This window comes from Oryzias latipes, chromosome 10, assembly GCF_053564925.1.
Source record: "Oryzias latipes strain Hd-rR chromosome 10, Olatipes_Hd-rR_3.1".
NCBI classification, from domain to species: Eukaryota; Metazoa; Chordata; class Actinopteri; order Beloniformes; family Adrianichthyidae; genus Oryzias; species Oryzias latipes.
In genome coordinates, this window is record NC_136246.1 from 30053104 (window position 1) to 30078935 (window position 25832).

The 25832-nt window shown below is 41.9% G+C and overlaps 1 protein-coding gene across 4 annotated transcripts in view; it reads left to right on the plus strand.

Annotated features, from left to right (window-relative positions):
• pigg (phosphatidylinositol glycan anchor biosynthesis class G (EMM blood group)) overlaps positions 1-25832 on the plus strand; it is a 128054-nt gene that overhangs the window by 66624 nt on the left and 35598 nt on the right. For 2 of the 4 annotated variants that reach the window (XM_011480497.4, XM_078953737.1), the window contains 3 exons: positions 5484-5793; positions 18014-18177; positions 24742-25171. In XM_011480497.4, coding sequence (XP_011478799.2) covers positions 5484-5793; positions 18014-18177; positions 24742-24967 — 700 coding nt within the window. In that variant the 3' untranslated portion in view covers positions 24968-25171. Of the gene's footprint in view, positions 1-5483; positions 5794-18013; positions 18178-24741; positions 25172-25832 lie in introns of those variants that run through there. The other 2 variants (XM_078953735.1, XM_078953736.1) reach the window with 1 other exon arrangement.

Sequence of the window (25832 nt, forward strand, 5' to 3'; positions counted from 1 at the left end):
TTAAATGTATTACAAAGGTATTGGATCAGGACTCGGTATCGGCACACCTCTGAATCAGAAGACTTGGAATCGAATCGGGGCCAAAGAAAACCCGATCAGGTCGTCCCTAGATAAAATACGCAAACAAGCGAAAAGAATTAACGGGTTATTAGAACTCCCAGCATGCCCTCACATCTCTTTGTATCTTTTCCAGGCCATGTGGGCAGAAGGGTTTGACAGGAAAGGAGTAAGATGGGATGCAGGAATCATTTTCACTATTGGATAGAAATCACACATGACGCATTATTCCCCCGACTCGGAGAAAAAAAGAGTTTAATGAAAGTGATGGATGGCAGTAGTGTCCCATCAGCCGTCTTCTGAAGGCTGCAGCTCCAGAGATTATGCTAATAAAAGTAGTTTTTCTTTTGCGTAAACTGGAGGGGACGGCTGGTGCATGTTGAAGTGTCAGAGCAACTGGAGTCCCTTTGAGCATTCGGATTTTGTCACGGCTGTGTGTTAGAACTAGTTAAACCCACAGGGTTGTAAAACAAAAAGCTGCAGACCTCTAGCTACATTTATCACACTTCCTGTCATGTGTTTTGCACAGCAGCGTCTCATCACTCTTTGCACGTAGATTCACACTCTGTAAAATAATAATAAATGCAATCCCAGCTGTATTGTTAGAGCAGTTTTGAATAATAAAGAGTGGCGTCGGCTGGAACATATTACTTCATTTCCTCTGTTGGAACAGGTTTTCATTAAACTCACTGATTAATAATACATGTGTCCAATACTGGCTCCACTCCTTCAGGGTCACCCGCCGTCTTTCATTCCCTTCGCTGCGTGACTGCCTTCAGTCATGCTTGGGAGCAGCTTTTGTTTTTTTTGTTTTTTTTTAAGCGTAAACAACGTTTAGGGGGCTTTCCACCCTACAAATGTTAATTGGATTCCACGTATTAAATCTTCTCATGCAGGTATGTTCAGGCGAAGCATTACATCCTTCACTCCTGATTTCATCTCAACAAGTTTTAAAAGAACATAATTAAGATTTTTCCCCGGGCAGTGAAAGTTCAAACGTTTAGTTTAATTTTTTAACTAAATTGCAGTAGAATTCCCCCATTTTTTACCCATTATCCATTGGGTAAATGAAAAAAAGAAACTTTGGTGCGGCCCTTCTATTTGCTCTTGACTTTCAAATTACCGGTAAATAAAATATATTGATTCATAAAAGTTAACTAAAGATCACTTTAGGGGAGATGATTCATTTAAATATTTCTAGATAATATGAAATGAAGCCTTGAATAGAAAATAAATTGAAAATGTGTTATTTATCAATTTATACTTTTACTCTGAATCCTTTATAACTGAAACTGAAAAAGGCTTCTAGGTGTAATCCAGGGCTGGTGTAGTGGTTAGCATCCTTTTTCTCATAGTGAGGAAGCCCGGGTTCGAATCCCGCCAGGGATGTTTGCATGTTCTCCTCAGCCATGTGTGGGTTTTCTCCGGCTTTGTCCCACAGTCCTAAAAACATGCTTCATAGGTTAATTGATGACAAAATTGCCCCTTAGGTGTGAATGTGAATGAATAAATCTTTGTTCCTTTAGAGAATTTGTAGAATGCACAAATGAAAAGTTTGGCTTCTTAAGGTTTTTCCCAGATGCTCACATTTTTAAGGGTTTAAAAACACTCATTCTAAAGAACAATTAGTACTGATTTAGTTTTTTTCTATTCATGTACGACAGGAGGCCACCTTGGATTTGCCTTGAATGTTTTTATTTTATTTTATTTGCTTCACACATTTCTCAGTATTTTTTTCTATGTACATCTTTTAGTTTTAGAATTATTTGTAAATGATATTACATTTCAAATGTTCTTTTTCATGGGAAAGACAACAAGAATGCATCAAGATGTGTGGTATTCAACTCATTAGTGAATTGTTACAAGTTTTGGTTAGTTAGTTATTTAGTTAGTTACTTAGTTAGTTAGTTAGTTAGTTAGTTAGTTAGTGCTATGACAAAAAATACATTTGAGCCTAAATATCATGATAAATATTAGGTTTGCAGCAGATCAGCCTTCAGTATGAGAGCGTTTATTACCAAATCAGTTGAAGGATTTAGTGAGACCAGCTTGTTAATGTTATTACAAGTATTTGGTTAAAAAGGTTGGGATATATTATTATAAATTATACCTTCTTTTTCATTTGAAATGAAGTCTAACTTCACCCCTAACAAAACAAAGAGGACATTTTCTTCTCTGTGCTGCTTCGCTTAACACAATATCGACTAAATGCTGCTCGCTCGGTCAGCTCCAACACCTTTATGTAGATTGATAAAGACCTGAGCATTAAACGCATTATCCAATTACAGTTTTACGCCCTTAAAAGCAGCGTTCTGCATTTTAAAGAGCTCTGACCTGTAAAGCCTTGCTGCACTTTGGAAGTGAATGTAGTCATTTATTTTGATAATCTGAGAATAAGAAAAAAAATATTCAGCAGTACAGGATAAACAGTTTAGGAGCCCATTTTTGACAGTTATTTTCCAAATAAAATGGAATAACTTGACTTTAGATTAATTCCAATTAAACAACATTATCTATATGCCTAAATATTAGTGTTAAGGTGCAGCTTTTGTAGAGGGTTTCTTTAGCACATATTCACGGAAAGAATAAGGTGCAAACTATTTATTTAAATACAGTTAATTATTGCCCAGTTAAACTGTATTTGACTTTAACTAAAGCTGCTTCTGTCTGAATTATTATGATTCAGTTCAGTTAAATTCAGACCTTTTTGGAGGGATTTCAGTCCCTGAAGGTTATTTCTCCATCTTGGGCCTTCTTCAGATGATCTGAAGAATTGAAGGTGGACAATTATTTGGCCAGAAGGAAACTTTCAGCAAGGACTGTAATAGAAACATGGACTGAGAAGCTGCATGTCGCAGCTCACTTTCTGCACGGAGCTAGCGGTGGACGGCAAAAACACTTTCCTTTGATATGTACAGTATGAACAACAGTCTTTGGAAAAGTTGGGATGTTGTTTTCGTGGGCGACACCACGCAGAAGCGCGAATGAGGCCGGCTCTAGGTTGTCATAACAAGGCCGCTACCCAACTCGGAGCGAACGACAGTGCCTCAAAAAATCGGGTCGTTTTGCTTCCGGGTTAGAAAAGAACTTAGGAAAATAACTCGTATCTCATAAATAAATCATTCTTTAGTGTGCCAAAGGTAATATATTATCATATAGAGGGTTATAGTTTACTCTGAAAGGCTTAAGAAAATCAATAATAACAATAATAATAACTAAATAATTCACAACAAATATATAAACATTGCATTATTTTATAAAAACAGTATTTATTCATTTGCAACTGCTACAAGGTGCATCAGTTATTAAAAACAAGATTTTCTAATAATTAATGTGGAGTGTTAAAGTTGTTAGAACAAGGGTAACAATAGTCATAAACATCTATATCCATTCTGGAGGGAGTCTTTACCCACTGCATCAGATGTTTGAGTTTGTTAAAACTGCAGCAGCAGGCAGACTCTTTCATTCTGTCTGTGCTACCAAACACTTTGCAAACGGCCAACACCTTCAGCTCGACAGAAAAGCATCTCAAATGGGTCTATCTGGAGAAATCAGTACCTTAAAAGTTTTTTATACTTTGCCCTATAACAGGGGTGTCAAACATACGGCCCGCGGGCCGTATCCGACCCGCCAGGTCGTTTAGTCCGGCCCACACATGAAGAGTAAAAATCATAAGGATGATTAAAAAAGGAAGCAAGTTTCTAGTCCATTCCTGTGGCGAGTTATGATTTTTTTAAAGAAATAACTGAAATGTGCAATTCCGCCACTAGGGGGAGCAAAGGAAAGGCAAAACAGGTAAAACAGCATATCTCTGCACGTGCCAAAAGCGAAACATAACAGCTCTGCATCTGGGTAAGATGCACTTTGGTTCCCTGTGAGCCTTACCGCTGTCATCTTGCTATAAGGATGATCATTAGCGACACCCTAATGACCAAAATGTTGTCAAAAGTGAAGTGGAGTGAAGAGCTTTCCAGGAAAATGGACAGAATTGTTTCTTTCTTTCACGAAGCTGAATGCAAAACCCAAATGCTTTGTATGTCATCAACAGGTTGCAGTGTTCAAAGAATATGACATTCAGCACCACTAAGAGACTCACCATAAAGAAAAGTTTTTGGATTGCTTCAGTGTCAGATGTAAAATATTCAGTCTGTATTAATTTGAATAGACCAACTTTTCTTTAATTGAAATTAATTTTATTTGAAATCCATTGGCCCCAAGTGATTAGGCTACTATGTTGGTTGAGGCATTTTTTCCAACTGAGTAAAAAACTAAAGCAATGCTGTTATTTTGCTTTTATGTCACTGGTCCGGCCCACTTGAGATCAGACGGGTTGAATGTGGCCCCCGAACCAAAATGAGTTTGACACCCCTGCACTATACTCTGCACTTTTTTAGTCATGTATACGTTAACATCAGGACTTTTAGTAAAAGTTCAACTTGAAACTTTTATACATTGACTTCACTTTTGGGGGGATTTTTGGGGGAGGTTCAAAGGCAGCAAATGATGTAGCTTTTTCTAGTCACTTTTTCTAGTCTCTTTATTTTCCATCTGACCTTTCACTGTAGTTATGTTTATATTATGACTTAGTATAAAAAAACTAAATTCTGGATCTCTTCCCTCCCATCATCTAAAAGCACCAAACATAATCAAGTCTTTAGATACAAGCAATCCCAGCACAATCACATCTAGAAGAGGCAGATTCAGTGCCTAAATAAAGATTTCTTTAAAGGATACTTTTCAACACGCATCTCACAGCTATAGAAACGCAGACACTACGACAGACTGATGATTAGGTTAGAGACAGTTTTCCTCTGGCTATTCACTCTTTTTCCAGTCTCCCAGCATCAATAATGAATGTTACATTGACACACTGCATGCTGAATGAAGGACTGCTCATGAGTCATGAGCGATCCTGTCAGGATGTAAAATTAAAGTAGTGAACTCTGAAAATGCTGTAAGAATGCCTCTTATTTTTTATGCAGCAGTCAAGTACTGGATGGTGGGCGTGTTAGCCGTGTTTGCGTTTTGATCAATGGGAGTTACTAGATGAATTTGCCTTCTTTCTCTTTTTGATAATTTTTCTTTTCAAGCAGACGTTTTTTTAGTCTCTCTCACAAATATGTTTTTGTGGAATTTGAACTCTTAAATGTATTTTTACGTTTAAAAAAAAAAAAGATCAAGTCATTCAGCTCACAAAATGTGTGTGGGTGTCCTAGATTACTTATGTGACGAGTGGTCAAAATATTTAAAAATATCGAATATTTAAAAATATTTAAAATACCCTAAAAATATAAAAATACCCGAATGTTTTTTAAATATAGATCTACTCAAGGATTCAAGAAACTGAAATTGCCTTTTCAAGCAACATTAGACTGGATTCCTCTTATTTTTTCTAAACCCTGTTAAATGTTTTTCCTATATTTCAGGGGAACAGTGGAGGCCCGCTTTGTTTATGTCTTTGTCCTGGGGATCCTCTTCTCCGGCACCAAGGACCTCCTGCGATCTCAAATCATCACAACAGACTCCAAGTTAAAAAGCAGGGGATTATGGGAGATTTACAGCGGCCTGGTTCTGTTGGTTTCACTCCTGTTTCGAGCTCACAACCTGCCTGTCCTCTGCTGCTGCCTGTTGATCCAAACTCTCATGGCCCAGTTCATCTGGAAGAAGCTCCACTACGATGCAGCTCAGACGACCATCATGCACTACTGGTTTGGTCAAGCCTTCTTTTACTTCCAGGTGAGCAGGTTTAAAGAAACCTTTTTTTTTTTAAAAGCCAGAAAAATACAAACGTTTAAATAATTTACCAAATGTATTGAGCTTGAATCTTGACAATAATAAAAACGGTTCTAAAGCAAATGTCACATACGTACATTTTGTGCATATCGCACAGATGAAAATTGCTCATACGTAAAAATACGTGGAAAAAGTGAGAAAAGTTTTGGTCTTTACATGAAATTTTCAGAAATGTATCACAAATGAACCACGCAAAGAGCATTTAAATCAACGTAGAACATGAACCGGGTGTGATCATTGCGCTATTTATATCCAATTCATTATTATGCAATTTTAACAGAATATTTGCGCCGTATACATGATATAAAGTTATACTTTGGTGGTACATTGGTATAAGTGCATTAGACATACGTGGAACGGTTGTGGAAAACCACAAATTTGCAGAAGCATCTCACAAAAATTACACACAATTACATAAAATGTATGGAATTGGGTAGAAATGACGTAAAATACACAAACTGCTTAGTTTTCAACTGACCCAAAATTTTGAACGTTGGCGTACAACAACGAATGACAAACACAAGAAACATTCATGAATCACATATATCACGCATGAGTCACGAAAGACCGAAATTTCATATGCGGAAAATGATCAAATTGTACGTAGTGGCTGTGTGGCACGGCCTTTAGTAACCCCTGTTTTAGCGCTGCTCTATATCAACTGTTAACATTTACTGTAAAGATATATTTCTGCGTTTTTTTTAGATAAAGTAAATTTTATAAAAGGTGAAATTTTCACCAGAAAAATCCTCTGGTATTTTCAGATTGTTCTCCCAGTGTTGTGTTTGTTTTCACATCATTTCTTTTTTTTTTTTTTTTTTTTTTTTTTTTTTTTTTTTCTTTTTTTTTTAACTTGTCCTGTCCAACAGCTAGGCAAACAGATGAGAGCTGAGGGCCTCTTGTGTTGGACATATTTTATTTTAACAAGAGGGGTTATTCATCTTCAGACAAACCAAAGGTATGTCTGAATAAACCCCTTTTGTAATTGAGGCCAAACTTTATTAATTTCAATCATGTCTGAAAATCTTTGGTGTTGGACCGGACGGAAAAGGAAAGAGGGGAAGAAGAGAGAGGGACGTTAGAGAGAGGGGGGGGTAGGAGGGTGATAATAGGAGGGGAAGGGGGGTAAGACCATGAAGCAGCATAGAGCAGACAGGTTTACTGGTTGTTTATCGTTACGGTACGGTTCAAATGTAGTACAAAAAGGGCGGGGCCTGTTCACACACACTCAAATATTATCAACACACCTGCTAGCCGCAAAAATGTCCACATGTCAACATGCACACAAAACAGATAGTGTTCACGAACGCATACCTATGCCTTTAAACCAACTAGTGTGAAATCTTTCATTCATTCAATCATGCAAACTATTAGTGCAAAGGTGAGCTAACACCTGTGCTCAGGTGAGTGTTTATGTTCTTCTAAAATGGATGGTGGAATCTGAAAAGAAGGAGGAGGAGCGCCCAGCCACCCCCACACCCATACCCCCGCCGCAGCAGCAGCGGCAGCCGGAATTCCCCCAACGCCACACGGGAACAGGCAGGGAACAACCGCCCCCCGGGCGACCAAGACCGCCACCCAGGCCAGGGCCAGCCGGACCGCCGCGAGGCCCCCAGAGCCAGAGAGCAGGGAGGCGCAGAGGGAAAGAGAGCGCCGCCCCAGCCCAGCCAGGAAAGCAGCCCCCCGCCGCGCCGGAAGAGCCCAACGCAGGGCCCCACCGGAGAGGGACGCCCACAGCCCCAGACGAGCACCCCACCACCACCCAGGAGTTCCGGGCATCCCCCCGCCCCGACCCCAGGTACGAGCCAGGACCCCCCAAGGGAGACCCGCTCCGCACTCCAGGCAGCCACCCACCCGGCCCACGGTTGGTCCAGGTAGGAGCAAGGCAGGGGCCCGCCGCCCCCGCCCAGGAGGGGGGAACCCCGGGGAAAAAAGGGCGGCCCACAAGGGATGTTATAAATATGGCCCGACCAGGCTCGGCCATGTTGGAAGTTTGGCGGGGCCCAGCGCCCAGGGGCAAGGACCAGGACCCACCCCCCAGGGACACGAACACCCCCGGCTCAGGTGTAATATGAACCCCCCCACCGTGCGGAGAGAGCACCGCCGGGCCCAGGGAGCCGGCACCCAAGGGACACGGCCGCCATCGCCAAGGGGCCCGCACCCCCCACCAGGGAAGGGGTAGGGGACAGATGGACCCAGGTCCCACCTTCCTTGTAAAATGTGTGTGCGTGTATGGGTGTTTGAGAGGGTGTTTGTGTGCATGTGTGTGTGTTTATGTTTGAATGTATATATTGAAGGGGGAGGGGTGTGTGTACTAAGGGGGGTGCAGTTAAAATTGGCGAGTAGGGCACTAAGGGGACATCTCCTGATTACTCACAGTGATGTCCCCTCACCCTCCACACCAAGGGGCCCTAAATGTCTAAGGTGCGGTTAAAATTGGCGGGTAGGGTGCCAGGAGGACATCTGCTGCTTGCTTGCAGTGATGTCCAAGCACCCCCCCTACCAAGGACCCTACATGTCTAAGGTGCAAATAAAACCGAAAGAGGGGGGGCCCACTCCATACGGCAACCATAGGAGGGGGGCCACTCCCAAGTAGCCCCCCCCCAAGGCGCATCGCAGGCTAGACCCCCCACCCCCTCACCCTAATATGAGGTTATATAAGGAAGGGGGTAAGTTGGGGACAGCTGGTAGACTGTCCCCCGGTGGTCAAACAGCCGTCCCCCAGCCCACCCCCAGCAAAGGGGCCAGGGCCACCCAGCCCAGGGGCCCACCCCCGGAGGCGCCGACACCCCAGGCCCGGCACCACCCACCCCACACAGAGAGAGAGGAGCCAGAAAGCGTCGCCCCCCCCCGGAGCAAGCCCAGGCCCCCACCCCCAGACGCCGGCCCTAGAAGAGCTCTGGTCAGGCCTCGACGGGACCGAGGAGGCCAACCGGCCGAGGCAACCACTGATTGCCTCAGCGGAGACCCCGACCCGCTAGCCCCCCCGACCCGTACTAATAATGGGCCCCCCCTCCCCCCCAGAACGCCCCCCCACAGGACAGGGCTGACAAGCCCCCCACCCCACCCCACCCCAGACCCCGCAGCCGAAGCGGGTGACACCCAGAGCGACCGGGGGCCCCGAGAGGGTTGTCCCGTCCCGTCCCAGAGCCAGGGAAGGGCCGATCCCAGCCCCAGGTGCAGATGGGCAGCCCATCCGGCGCCGCTGGGCCCCCCCCACCCGAGCAGGGCCCCCCGCCAACCCCCCCCAGCACAGGCAAAGGGACCACCCCCCCAAGCCAAGCCAGACCACCACCCCACCCCCCCACCACGCACCCCCACACCCAAGCCCAGAGGACCACGCAGCGCCCCAGCCCGCCCCACCCAGGCACCGGACCCGACCCCCCGACCAACGGAGCCCCCCACCGCCCCCGCCAGGCACCGGAAACCCCAGACCCCCACCCCAAACCACGGCAGAAGGGCAAGGAGCAGCGACGACCAAGCCCCCCACCCCCTAAGTCATGGAGTCAACCACAGGAGACCAGAGAGACTGAATTCTTTCAAAGTTACTTGAGTTTTGGGCTGACATTTTTTCCAAGCTGATATGATCAAACAGCAGATTTCTGTGTTGACTTATGTTTATATTTTTCTTGTTTTTCCAATTTATTAAAATAGTTTTTTTGGCAATACAAAGAGTTATGAAAATGATAGATGCTAATCCTTCTTCTATATCGATGGCACTCATGTCACCAAGCACACAAAGTGACGGTGAGGCAGTGATTGAAACCTTAAGCCAGACTGATAAATCGGCACATACCTGCTGCCAGAGAGCCTGGACAGGAGTGCAGAACCACAGTGCGTGCATGTAGCTGTCGGGTAGATTATTATCACAGTGCTCGCAAATGTCTGAGTTACTGAGACCCATCTTGAACATCCTCTGTCCAGTGTAGTAAATTCTGTGAAGAGTTTTGAGATGGATTAGCTGCAGATTTGGACTTTTTGTCAGTTTAAAGGTGTTTAGACAAAGTTCTGACCAGAAGCTTTCATCTGTGCTGATGCTCAAATCTGCATCCCATTTTTTTGTTGGAAGGGCAATATTGTTATCTAAATTACATAAAAGTTTGTATATTTTGGAGAGAGTTCTATTCATTGAAAAATTAATCAGAGTGGTAACTACATCTGGTAGCTTTAAATCGTCGTCTTTAATTTTATACTTTTTAGTAATACTTGATTTAAGTTGCTGATATTCCAAGAAGTTATTTATTCCATGTTTGTCTTGAAGTTCCTGGGGGGTTATGAATCTTCTATCAATAATTACGTGCTCTAGTTGTTTTATGCCCCCTGCTTGCCAAGCTGGGAAGTGAATCATTTTTTTGTTAATAAGGATGTCCGGGTTGTTCCAGATGGGTGTCATTTTGCACGGTTGAATTGATGATTTTGATATTTTGAGAAATTCCCACCAGGCTGTTAAGGTGGCATTTATATTAATGCTTTTGAAACAATCCTGTTTTTTAACTGTTTGGCTAATAAATGGTAGCTGTGACAGGTTGATCTTTCCACATAACGCCTGTTCCAAGTCTAACCATGAGTTGGTTTCTGGATTATTTTTTAACCATTTTAAGATGTATTGTAATCTATTTGCAAGAAAGTATTTGTGGAAGTTAGGTAATTCTAATCCTCCACAGTTTTTTGCAGATTTTAAAGTTTTTAGACTAATTCTTGCAGGTTTGTTGTTCCATAGAAAGCTTGATATGGATGAGTCTAATGTTTTGAACCATTTTAATGGCGGTTGTGTGGGAATCATTGAGAAGAGATAATTAACCTTGGGTAAGATTTTCATTTTAACCGTGGCTACCTTGCCCATAAGGGACAAAGGCAGGTTGGTCCAGCGTGTTAGATCGTCCTGTATGCTTTTCAGTAATGGGGTGTGGTTTAGCTGCACCAGTTCTGATAGTTTGGGGGAAAAGTAGATACCCAGATATTTGATATTTCCTGTTTTAACTGGAATTGTGAGTCTTTGTTCCATATTCCTGTTGAGTGGTAATAAAACAGACTTATTCCAATTAATGGAATAGTCTGATATGGAGGAGAATTCATTTATGATCATTGCTGTTTCATTTACAGAATGTAAATTCCTTAAAAACAGTAATATGTCATCCGCATAAAGACTAATTTTATGATGGCTGTGTTTGGTTTTTATTCCTATAATGCTCTCATTCTGTCTTATTGCTGCAGCTAAAGGCTCAATGAATATAGCAAAAAGAGAAGGAGAGAGTGGGCAGCCCTGTCTGGTTCCTCTTCCAAGAAAAAACCTGTTTGAAGTCTGTTTATTAGTTCTAACTGATGCATTGGGGTTGTGATATAATATTTTGATCCAATTGATGAATGCTTCTCCAAAACCAAACTTCTGGAGGGCAGCAATAAGGAACTTCCAATTAACTCTGTCAAAGGCTTTTTCAGCATCCAGTGATAGTATAGTCATTTCCTGGTTTTCAATGGTGGCAAAGTCTATTATATTAACTAGTCTACGGACATTATCATCCGAGTGTCTGCCTTTGATGAATCCAGTCTGGTCGAAGTGAATTATGTGAGGAGTGATTTTTTCTATTCTCTGTGCTAGTGCTTTGCAGATAATTTTTACATCTGCATTGATTAGAGAAATAGGGCGATAGCTTGAAGGACTAGTGGGATCTTTGTCTGGTTTTAGAAGAAGAATTATGTTGGCTGAGTTCATGTTAGGTGGCATTGATTGGCTCTCATTAATAGATGTGACAGTTTTATAAAATGTTGGTGCCAGTTGTTCCCAGAATTCTTTATAAAACTCAGCAGGAAAGCCGTCAGGCCCTGGTGCTTTACCATTGGGCATAAGTAACAGAGCTTCATGAAGTTCAGACGGCGAGAGCGGAGAATCTAAGTTTGTGATTTGATCCTCATTTAGCCTGGGTAGGTTTACATTATTAAGAAATGAGTCAATACTTTGCTCTGACGGATTGATCTGCGGTGTGTACAGGTTTTTATAAAAGTTTTCAAATGCGTTATTAATTTTGACCGGGTCATGGGTGACATTTCCTCTTTGGTCCATAATAGAGGTGATTGATGATTTTTCTCTGTTAATTTTAAGCTGATTAGCCAGAAATTTGCCAGATTTATTAGAGTTTTCAAATCTTTCAAGTCGTAGCCTTTGTATTTGAAATTGTGTTTGTTTATTAATGATGTCATTTAACTGCAGCTTTAAATTTTTCAGATCTCTCAGAATGTGTTCCTGTGCAGAAGCAGCATAAGCAGTCTCCAGGGTTTTGATTTTATTTTCTAATTCTAATAAATCTGCTTTCTCTTTGCGTTTTTTGTGCGTTGAATAAGAAATGATTTTCCCTCTCATGACTGCCTTTGCTGTTTCCCAAAGAATGCACGGTGAGATGTCTGGAGTATTGTTGAAGTCTAAGAAGGTTGCCCACTCTTTTTTAAAGAATTCAAGAAATTCCTGGTCCTTTAACAGAGACGTATTAAACCTCCAGGTTGTACCAGAGGGTGTGGATTTTTCCCTAGAAATGTTTACAGAGACTGGTGCATGATCACTGATAATAATTGGATGGATATTGGAGCTTTGAATATTTTTTAAAAGAGAGTTACTGATTAATAAATAGTCCAAACGGGAGTGTGAATAGTGAACTGGAGAAAAAAAGGTGAACCCTTTAGTGTTTGGGTGACATGAGCGCCACGCGTCGCAGAGACCCAGATCATTCATGTACTGCTTTAGAATACTTGCAGATCGCCATGTACGCTGATTTGCTGCTGTGCTGAGTCTGTCAAGTTCAGGGTCCAAAACAAGGTTGAAGTCTCCTCCTATAATGATTGTGGAGTCAGAGTGAACTGAGAGTGAGGTGAAGAATCTGTGAAAGAAGGAAGAGTCGTCAACATTAGGACCATAAATACTCACTATACAAAAGTCCTTATTCTGAATGGATATATTAATGATTACAAATCTGCCTTCTGGGTCAGTAACTGTATCCTTATGAGTAAAATTAAGATTTTTATTAATTAAAACAGCAACTCCTCGTTGTTTGGAGTTGTAACTGGCAGAGTATATAACTGGAAATTGTAAGCAGCTCATAAGGTGATCCAAAGAATTTGATAAATGGGTCTCCTGCAGTAGAGCTATATCTGCTTTTAGACCATCCAGGTGATTCAACACTTTCAGTCTCTTTGGCTCAGAGCCAAGTCCACGCACATTCCAGCTATTTCACATCATTTCTAAGTGTTTTGTTGCTGAGCAGAAGGCTGCAGAGAATACACCAGAAAAAGACAAGTCATTGATAACTCGCAAATCTAAAAAAAAAAGAAGAGGAAGAAGAGCTGATAAGATTACAATGTGAACCATTTTCAGGTCTGTTTCACCTTTTTTCATTCGGTGAGTGGTAACAGGGACAACATGATTCCTGTGCTGCAAAAAAAAAGAAAATACAGCAAAAAGAAGCGTATTCAGATATGCTGCTGATAGTCATCCAGTGGAGGAGTTCATATTTTAGGTATTTTTTTGTAGTTTTGTCTTAACCCTAAATACCGGAGCTGTCTCCGGTGACACGAAATAACACGTGAAGACCTTACTACCATTGTAGGTACTATAACCATTCAGCCTTCAATAACCGTTCGGGGTCCTTCGAGTAGTGCTGACGTCACATTATGTGATTAGCTGTCCGTTGGTCCAATGACGTATCAGGTAGTGATTGGTCTGGATAAATTACTAAACTACCATAGAAGACGATATTATGCGGTCCGTTGTAAACATACAGAGCTCTGACATAGAGCGAGATTATCTTCTATACGTGCTTTTATTATGATAATTATTATTATCAGCTGAATTGGCAGCCGAACGGACTGCGTTCTGAATCCTTCTCGGGACCGAACACTATAACAAAGCACCTTCCCAGCCTGCAAAAGCGAAGCTACGAGACTCCAGCTGCTCTGCTCAGAGACACGGTTCGCTGGTGTGGAGCAGCAGGTTCATTCTAACAGCCACAGATCTTTTTACAAAGTGGCTTGTGGCAAAATCTCTCTGTAAACATTACAAAGAATAATGTCAGACACAACTTATGAGGGAAAAGAACTTTAGGTTACAGAATGAAACGTGAAATTACAAAATGTAGAGCCCAAGCAGATGTCCACGCTGCATAGTTTGTCCAAGTGGGGCTACCGTAGTGTGTCGTTATCCTCAGTCGAAAGGACCCCGGGCAGTTATTGCAGGCCGAATGGTTATGATACCTACACCGTAAAGTGCGTATCAGTGCAAAGCTGCTTTTCTCTGCTTCAGAATCTGCTGAAATTACGTTGACTGCGTGAACAATTGAAGCGTTACTGTAATTAAAAAAACATCAAAGCTAGAACTAAAGCTCCGGGTGGCGGGGCTGGCTTGCGGAGACGGGGCTCTGGCTGGGTGGTGGGTGGCTCATGGGTTCTCGGGGCCCTGGCTTCGTCCTCGGCCCGCGTCTCGGTGTCCCGGCGATTGGTGGCCCCCATGGCTGCTGTCTGGTAGGGCCAAGCACGCCTGTCCTATGACCTGGGGGCCCAGACGCCGGGTTCACCTATGCCTCTCTGCGCCAGGGGGGGGGGGCTTCTATGCCTGGCTGCCTGGGTGGGCGGTCCCCTCCTCCCCCCCTCCCGGGCTGCTTTGGTCCTGTCGCCTGGGGCGCTCCCCCCCCTCTCCTGGTCTGGCTGGTCGGGCAGGGAAGGATCTGGTTCCCCTTATGAACACCCGGTTCACTTCGGCAACATGCATGTATCTCCACCCCCACATGCACGTGCACGTGCACACTGCTCCCTGTCTGCTTCATCCCTCCTCGTAACCCAAAGTGTATTGATGGACAGATATCTTCCACTCATCTTCGCGTCAGTATTTCACATTTGATATAATATTTGTCTTTCCAGCAGATCTGGTATAATTGTTACAGCTTAAATAATAACTTTCTCCACCTCTCTTCCTTTTACCCCCCCCCTCACATTCTTCCCCTCTCCCTGCCCACACACACTAAATGTAACAAATAAGTAAAAAAATGATAAAAGAACAAAAAGGGGTTTATACAAATGTACAATCTGGTTTTTTGAAGTTATATAACCTCTTTTTGTGATAGTAAAACCTGTCCAACACAAAAGTTCTTCAGCTCTCTTGGGTTGGAGACCCCAAAAGGATGACGCTAGAAATGGTCCGTCCAGTGCGTGTTTGTTTTGATCCTCACAGTGACCCCTTCACCCTACAGGCCGTAAAGATGGCTAAAAAATTCAGAGAATCTGAAGTACTTCATAGTGTGTTGGCACAGTTCTGAGCTGTTTGTCTGCTCTTTCTTTGCCGTGCCGTAAGGGGCCACTTGAACCGCAGTCACTGTACCGACTCTTTGTTTAACCTCCACCTACAGCTGTTTAGTTAACTGTTGTGCATTGTTGTACACTAAACTTTTACATGGCTGGAAATTTAATAAACCTTGTCACCCTCGGGTCATTAGCGTTGAGATAGGCTTGGGAATAGACCGCCACCAGACAATTTTGTGTCTCAGCATCCAGGCATGTAATTACAGACCTTCGAGGACCATCGTTCTCAAGCTGTCGTAATCATAATAAAGATGTCAGGCAGCAACGTGCAGTGTAGGTCTGCTGCTCGGAAACCAAACCCAGTGTCATGAGTAATCTAATTTAGGTTTAATTAAAATCTAATCAGTGAATTTGGGTACACTCGACCAGTGAATGTTCGCTTGCATATGAGAGATGGAGACCGTTTTATGTTTTTAAATTTTGATGTTGTAGTTTGTAACCAAATACATAAAAACTGGAGGATTGAGGGAAAAGCTGAAATAAGAAAACCCAGCTGCATGATTTATCATCAGGTTGTTTTAAATGCAGGCTGATCTAGAAACTGCAGATAAATATGTAACATTACGTACAGTATTATCTTGCTCTCTATTGACATTAGAAGAAGGCAGCAAACACAAACCTGAAAAGTGGATACAAATCAGCCAAATACAAGCATTGAGGGTGATTAAATACCGTAATTCAACAAAGATATATTGTCTGGCTTTTGTTTTGAAAAATGCCTTTATGGTCCAAATGTAACTGTATGAAAAGTTTTGACCAGAGGGAGCTTTCTTCCTTCTTTTCCTCTTCTTTAAGAAAACAAATGTCTCAATTATTGAGCAAAACATTCTTCAGGCTGTTGGCTTGCTGTAAACCTGAATTCCAGCCTCACAGCAGCTCATTTTTTTACCTGTGGTTAAGGAAATGGTTGGAGCAGCCGTTCAGAAAATCCCTTCTGTGTGTTTAAAAAAAAGCGAGAGCGACATCACCCATAGAGAGCAGCTTAATGCCGACCCTAACCTAATGAAGTCAATTCAGTCGCCATTGTTTCGCATTACGAACGTCGCCGTGTTGGAGCCAGACATCATGGGTAAGCAGTGATTGGTCCGAGCCGCTCCGAGCCAACGTTTCTATGGCAGCCACTCTCACCAATCAGGAGTATGCTTGTATGCCCCATAGGTCTGCACAATAAATTGCAAATTTATCGTTATCGCGATATCAAGCTGTGCAATACGTATATTGCAAAAGACGGCGAAAATCGCAATAAATGGTTACTTAAGATGTGCTAAAAAAAAAATTGTTTTCTTTAAATATTTAGTTAATCAAAAAAAATAACTTTTATGCATTTGACCAAATGGATGGAGCCCTTTCTGTTGGATGTTCACCTCCCATGTAGACTACTTTCATTTGGAATATAATTTAAGTTATGTTGACTCTTATTTCAATTAATCTGCAGTGAAATGGAAATGATGTTTTTGGTTGTTTTGCTATTTTTTTTATATATCCCAAGTTATATCGTCATCGCAATATTGATCACTAATATCAAACATGGCGAGTTTTCCTCATATCGTGGAGCTCTAATGCCCCACCACTTGAAAGCGGGCTCGGATGAATCAAACATTTTGAACGTTGGATGTGGGGGCCAGTGGGCATTCCCTACTTTTATTGAGGCATCTGATTGGCCAGTTTATAACCTCAGTACCTTCACTGCAAAAAAAAAAAAATAATAGGGAAAAAAAAATTATCAAGAACATGTTAAAAAAAAAAGACACCAGAGCAAGAATTGTTATTCCGACAAATAGTATGACTACGTAATAGCTGATTACGTCTCTATAGAAGTCTACGGGATGGGCGGGTACCGGCGGGTACTTCCTGTTTGGAATGCAAAGGGGGGAAGTCCCACTCAATCCACTCACTCAATCCAATTCTCATATACAGTCAATGTGCCAAACTAACTTGCAAACAATCAAAGGATATGATCTGTGGTGCCTTAGTTTCTTCATCATCTCCTCAAAGTTTGTTTTAAAAAAAAACTGCTTCTGCAAATGTTGACACTCGACTGCAGCCTCATCCTCCTCCGACCATCTCTTGGAATGATTTAGCCTCCAGCGGAGAAGCTCCACGACATTATTACCACCAGCTCTGTGTTAGACACAATTTGCCTCTGTAATTTGTTACAAAAGAACATTTTTGCTCCTTCCCCAGCATTGTTTCATTTGATCGAGCAATACCGTTTTCATTTGATGGGAAAATGACATTCGAGATGTCACAGCAGGTTTTCAACAGACGAAGCCAGCAGAAAATAAAAAATTCCAAGTGCGGCCTCCAACCTGCTGATGGACATCCACCGTCGGTTAGGAATGGAAGCAGATGACAGAGCTTCGCCCCTCTGTGGTTAAACCACACGGCCTCGAATTAATGGCAGAACGCTGCCTTTGATCCCACAGACATCCCCTTACCTTGTGAATATATTGAAGCAAACATGCAAGCAGAGGAAAATTAAAGGGATGTGAAAAAACATGTGTGCCTGTCATGAATATTGAGATGAGATTCACTTAAAAGCTGTAGATTACAAAGAGTTAAAAGCGCTACTAATGAAGCTTATTAAAACTTTAATTTTAAAGGGTTTTTTATGCCTTTGAAAAAAACAGATACTTATTATTTCACATGACTTTATTAAACATATTCTGATGACCTAGAATTAGTTACCAAGTCAAAACTTCCTGTTTTTGTCCAACATGTTTTCTTGCACATCAAACTCTGGCTTCCATCTGCGAGATGTGTTTGTTTGTGTGCTGATTTTCATCAGCACACCGTAGATGATGTTTGTTCTGTGCACCTGCAGGGCAACTCCAACAATATCGCCACGGTAGACATTTCCGTGGGCTTCGTGGGTCTGGAGAGCTACGTCGAGGCGCCCGCCGTCTTCCTCACAGCCCTCAGCACCTACGCCGGCCCCCTGCTGTGGGCGTGTCACCTCGTCTGCTACTTGAGCTCAGAGAGAGACAGGTGAGTGTCAGCCTTCAGACGGTGTGTCCCACAGGTGAGGAGGGTTTGGTTTCTCCAGGAATGTTCAATGAAACTCAACAGAAAGTTTAAAAAGAAAGTCGATTTATAAAAACACACCCAGTTTGGCTTGAAAATCCAGAGTTATAAATATTAGATATTCAAAAAGTTTTAATACATTTTTTAAAAATGTTTTAAAAAAATAAAACGGAGTTCGGCTCTGAAAAACATTGATTTGTCTTTGGACTTTATAAGTAAAATATGAATCATCTCTGGGATTGTCTGATGAGGTCATCTCTCAGTAGAATGCTGGAGTTTTTCTGTGTTTGTGATTCCCCATTGGAGCTTAGCTCTGATTTTAACTCCTGACCCTGGTCCCAGATGTTCATGTGAGCTCCTCTGGAATCACTCAGCATCATCAGAGGACACACATCCCACATTTTAAAGACTCCTAGCCCCCTTTGTGTCTCTGGAAGCCATAGATATGTCCACGCATGTCTTCATTGATCGAACATCCTTTGTTGATTTCTTCACTTTGAGTGAAGCTTCTCTCTTTATTTGGGCAGAAATGTGTTTTGTATTCCCAGAAAGACCTCCTCTCTTCCAGATTGTTCTCCTTAGGAGGCAACTGATGGATGATAAAATCACAAGTGCTTGGCTTTAATATGTGTTCCCGTGTGTGTCGATGTTTGTAATTGGATCTCAGTGACCTGCTCTGCCTAACCATGAACTCACAGCTTTCAGTCCAGAGTAAAAGCTGAACATTAGTCCGATTAATTCATTTAAGTACTTGGAATCCATCAATGTCTTACATTGGCCCCTTTAACACTGGAGATATCGCTGGCAATGCCTAAATAACACAAGCCACAAGCTCTTATTATGCGATTGTTTGCGTAATCCCTGTGAATCAGCTGATTGTGGCGCATAAAAAAGAGCTCCAAGCATCAGCTTTGCATTACTGCGCAAAGTCACTTTTCTCCACGTCAGGATAAGCAGATCGGCATTGATTGTCTAAGCACAACTGTAAAAGGTGGCGTATTGGTGCAAAGCTGCTTTTCTCCGCTTCAGAATCGGGTATTAAATTAGTTGCTTCAATGGCTGAAGAGTTACGATAGTCGAAAGGATGCAAACACTGGAACTGAAGCTAGAATAAAAGTCAGGCGGTCATCCTACCAGAGCTCTGTCTCGAAAGCCGTCACTGAATATCAAAGCCGTTTTCCTTGTGGGGATGGTTCTACGGTTGTTTCAGCATCTTAAACACATTATCCAGAAAGTCATAAGTTAACCGTTTTAGTATTTTAGACAGCGTGACTCTCATTTCGAAGCATTGTGGCTGCAAACGGTCACAAAGGCAAAACTACAGAATTAGTAGACGAGCTTGACAAGTGAAGCTTCCTAAAGATCTGAACCAAAAAGCAGATTCAACTTAACTTTTAAAAACAGTGACATCTGGTGGCCCGCTTTAGTTATAGCAACTTCTCAAGGACACGAATAAAGCACGTAATTCGCGCTAAAACTTTAGAAAAGATGGACTGCAACCTGATTGTTAGACATTTCCTAATAATTTCATGCTAAAATTGTTATAGATTAAGATGAATTGCAACTACCAGAAGCTGAATGACTGCTAAGTAAGAGGACCCCTGTAGCCCCCAAACCCTCCCACCCTCTGGACCAACACATCTTTTATATTGTCTTTATATTTATAGTGTTGCTTTTCTTTACTAGCATTTCTATTTTTATTGTATCATATTTGTATGTGGGCTGCACGGTGGTGCAGTGGTTAGCGCTCTTGCCTCACAGCAAGAAGGCCCCCGGTTCAAGTCCCGGCTGGGGGACATGAAAAACACAACATCAATGGGGGACCTTTCTGTGTAGAGTTTGCATGTTCTCCCCGTGCATGCGTGGGTTTTCTCCGGGATCTCCGGCTTCCTCCCACCGTCCAAAAACATGCTTCATAGGTTGATTGGCAACTCTAAATTGTCCATAGGTGTGAGTGTGAGAATGAATGGATGTGTGATTGAGGATATTCCACCCTGCGACAAACTGGCAACCAGTCCAGGGTATCCCATGCCTACGCCCAAGTGGCCGGGATAGGCTCCGGCAACCCCCGTGACCCCGAAAGGGAATAAACGGTTAAGAAGATGAATGAACATATTTGTATGTGCTCTGTAAATGGCTGGATGGGACCAGAGTTTTGCTTCACCCTGTGGTGAAATGACAAATAGAAAACCTTGAATCCTTGAGTTTAAGAAAAAACTAACTAAAACTAAACTAAAACTAAAAGTTAAAAGAAAAAAAATTGAATTTATGAAAAAGCCAACACACTTTAAATCCTTTTCCAGAATAAACATAAATGACAATATCATCAGTAAAAGGTGTGTTTAGGTAACAACTAAAAATGACTTGAATAAATATCTGAAACAGATGTTGCAGTCTGGGGTTTTTGGGAAAAAAAAGGGAAGCTAAGTTAGGTGAGTAAACAACCTCTATGGTTGTTAGCTGCACCTCTAGCCTTTCCTGTTCTCTTGTAATTCTAAAGGCACTGCAGGGGCATCAGACATCCAGCCCTTTTGTTTGTGAGCTTGAACAGATGCAGCAGGAGAGAGTGGTCAGTTCCTGGGTGATTTTTCTGTGTGGAAGTGGACGATAACTGCTGCCCCCTCCCAGCAGGAAGCGTCTGTTTATTGCTGAGAGAGGTTCTTTACGGCCTGACAACAGCTGCCCCGCTGCCGCAGCCAAAACCAAAACAGTTTGTTGATGCTGTTTGTTTGGGGGGGGGGGGATTCCTGCCACAGCAATGCAGAGAAATGCAGAAGATAATAGAGAATAGAGTTGAGTTGTAACACATATGATAGAGTTGAGAAATATCTCAACAGAACAAGGTTCAAAGTATTTTTGGTCTTTGTTCCCACACAATTTCAGATGTAAATGGAATTTCTCAGAATCCACAAAAAGCAGCTTTTTGGCTCATTTGCTGCCAACGGCAAAAACACAAAAGATCAAAATGGCAATAAAGTAATAAAAAAAAATCAAATAAAACCTTTTGACACCTTGAAGGTTGTCACACACACAAAAAAATCTAAGTTATTTGAAAATCATTTTAATCTAAAACTAACAAAATAAATGATACTGCAAATAAATCTTATTGGTAGAAATAAGAAAATCTGAAAACATAATTTGAGTAAAAAGAAAAACAGCTTTGACACAAAACACGTTTGTTTTACTATATTTGTTGCTTAGTTCCGAAAAATGTGCTTTAAAACACCAAAAACTATTATTTTACTATATAACTAACCAATTTCTCACTGTTTTATTGAACAGAGATGACTTCTGACACATGTGATGTCTTTAGGTAAACATGTATGGCACATATAAACTGGACCTGATGCACAACAGTTCCACTGCCTCCATAAAACCACCAATCCTCCACATCCTTCATTCTTCATGCTCTTTGTTGAGGCAACTGAAATAAAGAAGGTCTGAGCTCAGATTAAACTCTCCCTGCAGTTTTTTCTTAAACTCTTCCTGCATTTTTATTTTCTGCATCATTTGAGTTATTTTGAAAGCGTTCCCAGCAGTCTGTTTAGCCAAAATCAAATAAAACCTAGTTTCTAGGACATAGGTTCTGCAGAGCAGCAATAGTTCATTAGCAATTCCTCCGAGTTGTGGGAAAGACTGTTGGCATGGAGCATCCCCGCCCCCCCTTCCCCTCCCTGTTGATGAGAGCGCAGACCAGGAAGCTTGTAGCCTGCCGCCTAGAGTAAGTTCTACACCTCAAATAAGCTCTTTTTCAAACTGCATTTTTTCGTCTGCTCCTGATTAACAATGATTTGAATAAAGAAATAATCAGAAATGCAATTTTGAGCTTATAGGTTTTTTTTATGTCTTTTATCAAAAAATGCCACAGAACATTTTAAAGACACCAAAAACATAATTTTCATCAGAGCAGCTCTGTTTATAAGTTCCCTTCGAGGTTACAAAACTGTCACCATTTTTACTTTTCTAAAGGTCCAAAAACGTAATAAAGTGGACAATAACTTATCTAGCATGAACAAGAACTTTTTTTAATTAAAATCAATATTTTTGAAAACAGAAATACATATTTTGTAACTTTTATTAAACAATCATATTTGAATGATTTTTGTAGTTCTCAGAATGTTTGCCTTAAAAATGTTTTTAAGCCTTTTTTCCATTTGAAACTGTTAAAAAAAAAAAAAATAATAGAACAGTTCCTAACATACTATAAAGCGTGTTAATACATTTTTTAATAATAACTTTTTGGCCAAAAAATAGTAAAAACAACTAGAAATTGACTGAAAAATTGGGAATTCATTTACAAAAAAAGTGTTGTTATTTTGTAATCTTTTGACAGATTTGCGGGCTTTTTTAAGCATTTTGTCATTTGACTAAAAGATTTCAGATCACTCATCTCCTGTTTAAAGCTCTGTGAGTACAGAAGGACTAAAAGGGGGGTTACAGTATTATGGTCTTCAAAACTTCACCCAACCTTACCACAATGGTTTTAGAAAAGTTGAAAAGTCTTTTGATTTGTTTCAGGTTTTTCCAGATGAATAAGATCAAAGTAGATCTTTTAGGAAATCTGTAGTTGTCGATCCACTTGAGGCTGACTGCAGCTCGCGGGGTCCATTTGTGAAGCTGGCCTTTATCCACAGCCGGATGCAGCTTTGCTGCTCGGACATCTTGGAAAAAGGTCTCCAGGGGAGCAGGGCATTAAAAGCAGAGAGTAATGACGCCAAACAAGCCCCTCATTGCAGGAGGAGGCGCATGCAGGAAACAGAGGAAGTACTTAGAATACAGTCTGAATTATGGTCCTGGACTAGGACCAGAGTGTTTTCACTGTTTTTCTTTCTTGCTGCGTGTTTGAGGGAAGATTTCGGCCCAGCCACAAACTCAAAAACTCATCAAAGTTTGCACAGGCGTAGTACTCGGTGAAAAAGATTGTTGGTCACAGTGAACGTCCCCCCCTCCTGAAAAAGGAGAACATACATCACAGCCGGCAAAACGGTCCAAAAAATGAATGGGGCCAAATCTCTGATGGAGCTAGAAAAAGTTCTAAATCTACTAAAGAAACCAAAACACAGTTGTTGGGGATATCCAAAGGAAGTTTTACACCGTCCAAAAACATGCTACATAGGTTGATTGGCAACTCTAAATTGTCCATAGGTGTGAGTGTGAGAATGAATGGATGTGTGATTGAGGATATTCTACCCTGCGACAAACTGGCGACCAGTCCAGGGTATCCCTTGCCTACGCCCAAGTAGCCAGGATAGGCTCCGGCAACCCCGTGACCCCGAAAGGGAATAAACGGTTAAGAAGATGAAAAATGAAAGTGAAAGTTTTACACTATTATGGGATGGCCGCAGGACCTACAGCTTGGGGGCTATTTTGATGCAAAATGTGAAATTTGGTGATTTCCACATTTTCCCACAATAAGGGAAACAAAACATTTAGTTTGAGGGATCTTCTAAAAAAATCATAAACATGCCACCAGGTTAAATCTACAACCACAGCCAATGTCTCATTGACCTTTGACCTCAAGAAGAGCACGTAAACTTGCGCCAAACACAGGCGCCCGCCTACCGCTAGAGGCAAGGTGGGTCTCAGTGTCTTGCCCAAGGACGCTTCGACTCATGGGCGTGTAAGGCGGGAATCGACCCTGCAACTTTACGATCATGGGTCAACCGCCCTACCACTGCACCAGGGCCATTAAATGCGTTTAAAGGTTTCCAGGACTCTGCTTGTGACCCGGGGAGGTGCAGCTCCCAAACTCTGGAATGTTCTCCATTTTTCTGAGGTCTGCTAGAGCTGTCTGTGATTTAAAGTCACTTTTAAAAACTCATCTTTTTAGTCAGGCTTTTAACTCCAGCGAGCAGATCTAGTAGGCCAGCTTGTTAATTTTATATTTTCTTTATTGTATCATATTGTTTAGGGATTTTATTTGATTTTATTTTCTGCACTTTGGTTGCCTTAATAAGTACTCTACAACAAATACATTGATAGATTGACCTTTACAGCAGTTGTTTGATTAGATGGTTCTCAGATTCCTCATTCCTCTCCTCCTCTTCTTTCTTCTTCTTCATCCGCTTGCCTCCTAGTTTTGGATGTGAGGCTTGAAAATCCCCCCCCCCTTCATCTGGTACTTGGCGTGATGTAATGAACGCCGTCCCCGGGCTCATTTACACTCCTGTTTCATTGTGCGGGAGATGAAGCTCAGCGCAAACAGCACCCTCATATGTCTCGCTGCTTCCTAATCTCCCGACTGCATCCGCCGTCACGTCATGCAGATTTGCAAGTTATTAAACTTTCTTAAGAGCAATATGGAAGCAGTTGGAATTGTTTTGTGGAGGTAATTGGATCGGAATCCTCTCCTGGGTTTGTGTGAGAGCTAAAAGATTTGAGTTTGCTTGCGAGTCATGAGACAATCTTCATCATCACTGATTCATCTTCATTATCCGGGCGCTGAGAGCAGCTTAGTGTGCCTTTGCTCTCTGGATGTTTGTCTCTGTTATCCACACTTCAGAAGCCTCCTCTTCCTCATTCCCGCAGGAGTCCGGTTGCTGTCGGACACGGCTGCTACTGTTTGGCGCTCCTCAGGTCCGTGCCGGCGGCGGCTTACATCGTCCTGGTCACCGTCCTGCGCTACCATCTTTTCATATGGAGCGTCTTTTCCCCCAAACTACTGTACGAGTCCATGCATCTCCTGCTGACGGCAGGAGTCTGCCTCTTCTTCATCACCATGGAGCAAACGCAGCCCAAATCAGACTTCCAGTAACGGTCAGACTCTTTAGACTCCACAGTCCTGCTCCTGCTTTTTTGTCATTTCTATCCCAAAGTATGACTTTAGAAAAGAAACAAGGTGGAGTTTGTATGTTTGTAAGGAAGGTTTGAGTCCTTTTTTTTTTTTTTCTACGATATTTAAATATTTCCTTTTGTCCATAAAGGTAAGAAAGAGAATAAATGCGGGACGGCATGGAAATGTCTGAAACTTTGTTACCTCAGGGAAATGTTCGGCGAGCTGCAGCGAACTCACAGCAGCTGCATCCCATAAATGATGGGGATGGAGAGCTGATTTTACCCCCCCCCACACACACACACACACAAACAAACAAACACACACAGCTGGTATCACTTAGCCCCTCTGAACCGGATTAATCTCATAATTCTGGCTAACAGAGAGTCCAACAAACTCGGTGCTGGTTGGTGCAGCTGGAAGAGCGCAGGTGCGAATGACACCTTTAACCCTGTAAAGTCCAAAAGATCAAAGAATTAACAGAAATGTGTTTTTTAAAAACCTTTTCATGAAGTCTACAAAAAATACATTTCAAAATATTTTTTTATGAGATACAGATGATATCTATTGTGATGTGTTGGACTCTCAATGTTAGTTTAAGATGCAAAAATGGGTGTTAAGGATAAAAAGAACCTTGTTTTACTCACTGTCTCAAATTTGATGCACACATATTTACCATGATGTAACTGCATCATCACAAATTTAGCGTTTTTTTAAAACACGAAGTAGTCATTTAAAATATACTTTTACCATGGAGTATTAGGGCTGCCATAAAAGAAAATAAAGAGTTAGATAAGAAAATAAAAAGTTAGATAAATGGAGATAAAGTATTAAAGTTGTTAAAAAA